At 57.8% G+C, this 3091-nt stretch overlaps 1 protein-coding gene across 1 annotated transcript; it reads right to left on the bottom strand.

The window, feature by feature from the left end:
• Positions 1-4: 4 nt before the first annotated feature.
• LOC113941890 (killer cell lectin-like receptor subfamily B member 1B allele B) lies at positions 5-1983 on the bottom strand (the record flags this gene model as incomplete). Its single annotated transcript, XM_027633027.1, has 4 exons — positions 1691-1983; positions 969-1067; positions 567-695; positions 5-136 (listed from the first exon to the last, which is right to left on the bottom strand). Coding segments are annotated over exons 1-4 (433 nt in total), but the record flags the coding sequence as incomplete, so codon positions are not given.
• Positions 1984-3091: the final 1108 nt, after the last annotated feature.

Here is a 3091-nt window from a genome sequence, read left to right as displayed (position 1 = left end):
AGCACCACCAGCTCAGAGCCCTGATCTTCGCAGCTTTTCCTGCCCTGAGTCCAGTTCCCCGATTCCTTGGAGAGCCGGTAGCATCTCTCCCCACGGAGCTGCCAGTCCTGGGGGCACAACTTGCAGCCAGCAGGGGCTGGAGAGGAGGAAAGGCCACGAATGAGACACCCCAGAGGTGAGCGAGGTCTTCCCCGACCCCCCAAATGAAAAGCACCAAACCCTGGAGTTATTTCCCACCGTTGTGGTTTTTCTGCTCTGCCACCACGGAGGAGGAGGAGGAAGAGGGAGAGGAGGGGGAAGAAGAGGAGGAGGAAGAAGTTGGGTGACCATAAGGGCACAGTGGGTGGTTGGGGTGCAGGAAGGGTGGTGAGAAACATCCCCCCTTGGGCTGACCGTGCTCCTCTGGGGAGGTGGGACCACCAAAAAATCACACAGAAAAGGGAATTCTTCCTTAAAAATGCTCCTTTTTGCCAAAGAACCCTCAGTGCAGGGTCTCCTCGCAGGAGGAGCCCCCCGAGGTCCCACCTGAGCCTCTCCCAGCAGAACCAGGTGGGAAGGGGGCTCACCTGGGGGGCTCTGCCCCTGGGGCTGGCAGGAGTACTGCACCAGGGATGGGAAGATGCATCGCTCCATCTGGTTCCTGGCCTGGCTCTCAACTCTGGGGTCACTTTCAGGACATGGAGAGCCCTGAAAAACTGGGAGCAAAGTGAGTTGAAGCCAAACCACAAACCCCACAGAGACAGGTCAGGTTTTGCCCCACAGTTAATGAAGTTGGCCCAAAGCCCACGGGTCTTGCCCTCCTTCCTTGTTCGTGGGGATGCTCCAGGTGTGCCCAGAGGGGGTTTTACTCTTGGTTCTCGTGTCTGCACCAACCCTCCAGGGCCTGAACTGCTGCAACAAACCCAAATTTCCGGTACCAGGCCTCTGCTCGCTGGGGTGTGAGAAGGAGATAAGAGCTGGTTACTCACCACTCACATTTCGGAGCACCACCAGCACCAGCAGGACGAGGTGCCCCAGCGCCCCGGCTGTGAGGAGGACTCTGTGCCACCACAGGCACGGGGCAGGAGCTGGAAGAGGCCACATTTAAGCTTAAAAAAAATGAAGAAGATTGGGGGTTTAGAGTAAAAAGAAACCCCAAACCCCTCTGCTGAGTTGTGAGTTGGAGCAGAAGTTTCTGGTTGCTTTGCTTCCTCCAAAGCCATAAATCCCCCCTGACAGCGCTCGAGCCAGGGCAGCACCCCCGGGGGAGATTGGGGGGCTCAGGGGGTGCAGCAGCCTCGGGAGCAGCCTCGAGGACCCAGTGCCAGAGGGCAGGACCTGGGAACTCCCAAACGGGCTCAGTTTCCAGCTGGGAGTTGGTGGCTGCGGGTCCCTCCAGCCCTCGACTCCTCCGGGGTCCGGACGGGGCTCGGCCCCTTCCCTGCCCTCCCAGGGGTGGGGGCTCCCCTGGGGCTTCCTGGTGTCCCCTTTTGGCCACCAAGTGAAGGGTCTGGGAAACAAAACTGCTCCAGTTCTGGAGATTTTCCAGCCTCTCCTGTCCCTGTCCCACTCCGGACAATCCCAGATCCCATTTCAAAGGCCACCCCGTGAGCTTGGAAACCTGAACATGGGGATGGAGAAGCGAAGGGACCCCAAAGGTAACTCTTCCCAGGGCCTGAAATAAGCCCTTTTTCCCCCAAAATACACTCACCAGGACATTTCTCAGCCGGAGAAGGCTCATTCCCAGGATGTCTTAGATCGGCATGACCCATTTCCCCAGCCATGGTGGCTCTGGAGGTCGTTGGCGTGTCCCGAGAGCGACACCAGCCTCGGACACCTTCTCACCTCATGACCAACACACGTCTGGTCCCAGGAAATGGCACCAACTGGGCCTTTTATGTTTCTTTGGGTTTTTTTTTTAAACACATCTCTGTATCCTACAGCCTCCCCTGTGCCTGGGGAAAGGGTTTGGGTGTCCCCAGCCAGGAGGAGGAGGGGGCTCACCTGGAGGTGCAGGAACATGCACAGGGTTGGGCTGAACGACGGGGAAACAGGTGGAAATTTATTAAATTAATCAAATTAATTTATTAAATTAACTCAAAAATGCCTCTGATCGAGGTTTTTAGGGGGTGAGGCTGAAACGTGATAGGTGATATTTGGTGTTGCTTCCCCAAGAAGCATCTCATGGGCAGGGGGGGGTGGTAGAAATGCTGCAGCCAGGGGAGGGTCAGAACCAGGCAGGGCAGGAGGAGCTGACACCCCCCGGTCATTTAGGGGGGTTTTTCCCCAGTTGTCTGACACCCCCTCATCCCCCTCGGTCAGGACATGGTCCCGTTCTGGGGGGGCAGAGCCGCTCCTGGGGGGCACCGGGGGGATCCTTTACCCCCCTCGTGCAGCTCCAAGCGCCCGAGGGGCCGAGTCCTGGTTTCTGGGGCTGCCCCCACAGTTGGTTTTGGGGTCCCGCGGGGCCGCCCGAGGCCGGGACAGGACCGAGGGAATGTCCGCGGGAATGTCCCCGGGCTCGTGTGCATCCCCTGCCGGCCACGGCGCACAAACGCACCCGGTTTCCCTCCGAAAAGGAAAAAAAAACGGCCCCAAATCCCTTTTGTCCGAGCAGAGGAGGGGGACAGAGTTCTGGCAGAAAAGTCCAAAAATCAGTTTTGCCCAGCTCGGGAAGAACAAAACAAACAGAAGTGAGGTGGGACCCCCCCAGCAGCACTTGTGTGCTGTTTCCCCTCCCCAAAGCCCTCCAGGGTGACTGGGCAGACTGGGAGCACTGGGAAGCAGCCCCAGGTCAGTGCCGGGAGCTCCAAAGCTCCGAAATTTGGGATGGAATCCCGGGAGGAAGGGACAGGGGTGGATTTCACAAGGTTTTATTACAAAACTGAACAAGGTGAAAGAACAGAACAGCAGCAGCACTGGTGGGGATCACTGGCCTGTATCCAAGGTGGGATCTCCTGCTTCACTCCAGATAGGCAGCATAGAGGGTTAGGGTACAACTCTGGACTGTTAGAGAAGCAGGATGAGTTCTGGGATGGTTCTAGAAGGAGAAAGAAACCCAAAGTCCCCAGTGCAGGCAGCCACACATCGGCTTCCACATCATCTCCCCTCC

The sequence above is a fragment of the Corapipo altera genome, unplaced genomic scaffold (assembly GCF_003945725.1).
Source record: "Corapipo altera isolate COAL_440 unplaced genomic scaffold, ASM394572v1 59610, whole genome shotgun sequence".
In the NCBI taxonomy this organism is placed as follows: Eukaryota; Metazoa; Chordata; class Aves; order Passeriformes; family Pipridae; genus Corapipo; species Corapipo altera.
This window is presented reverse-complemented; position numbering and strand designations above follow the sequence as displayed.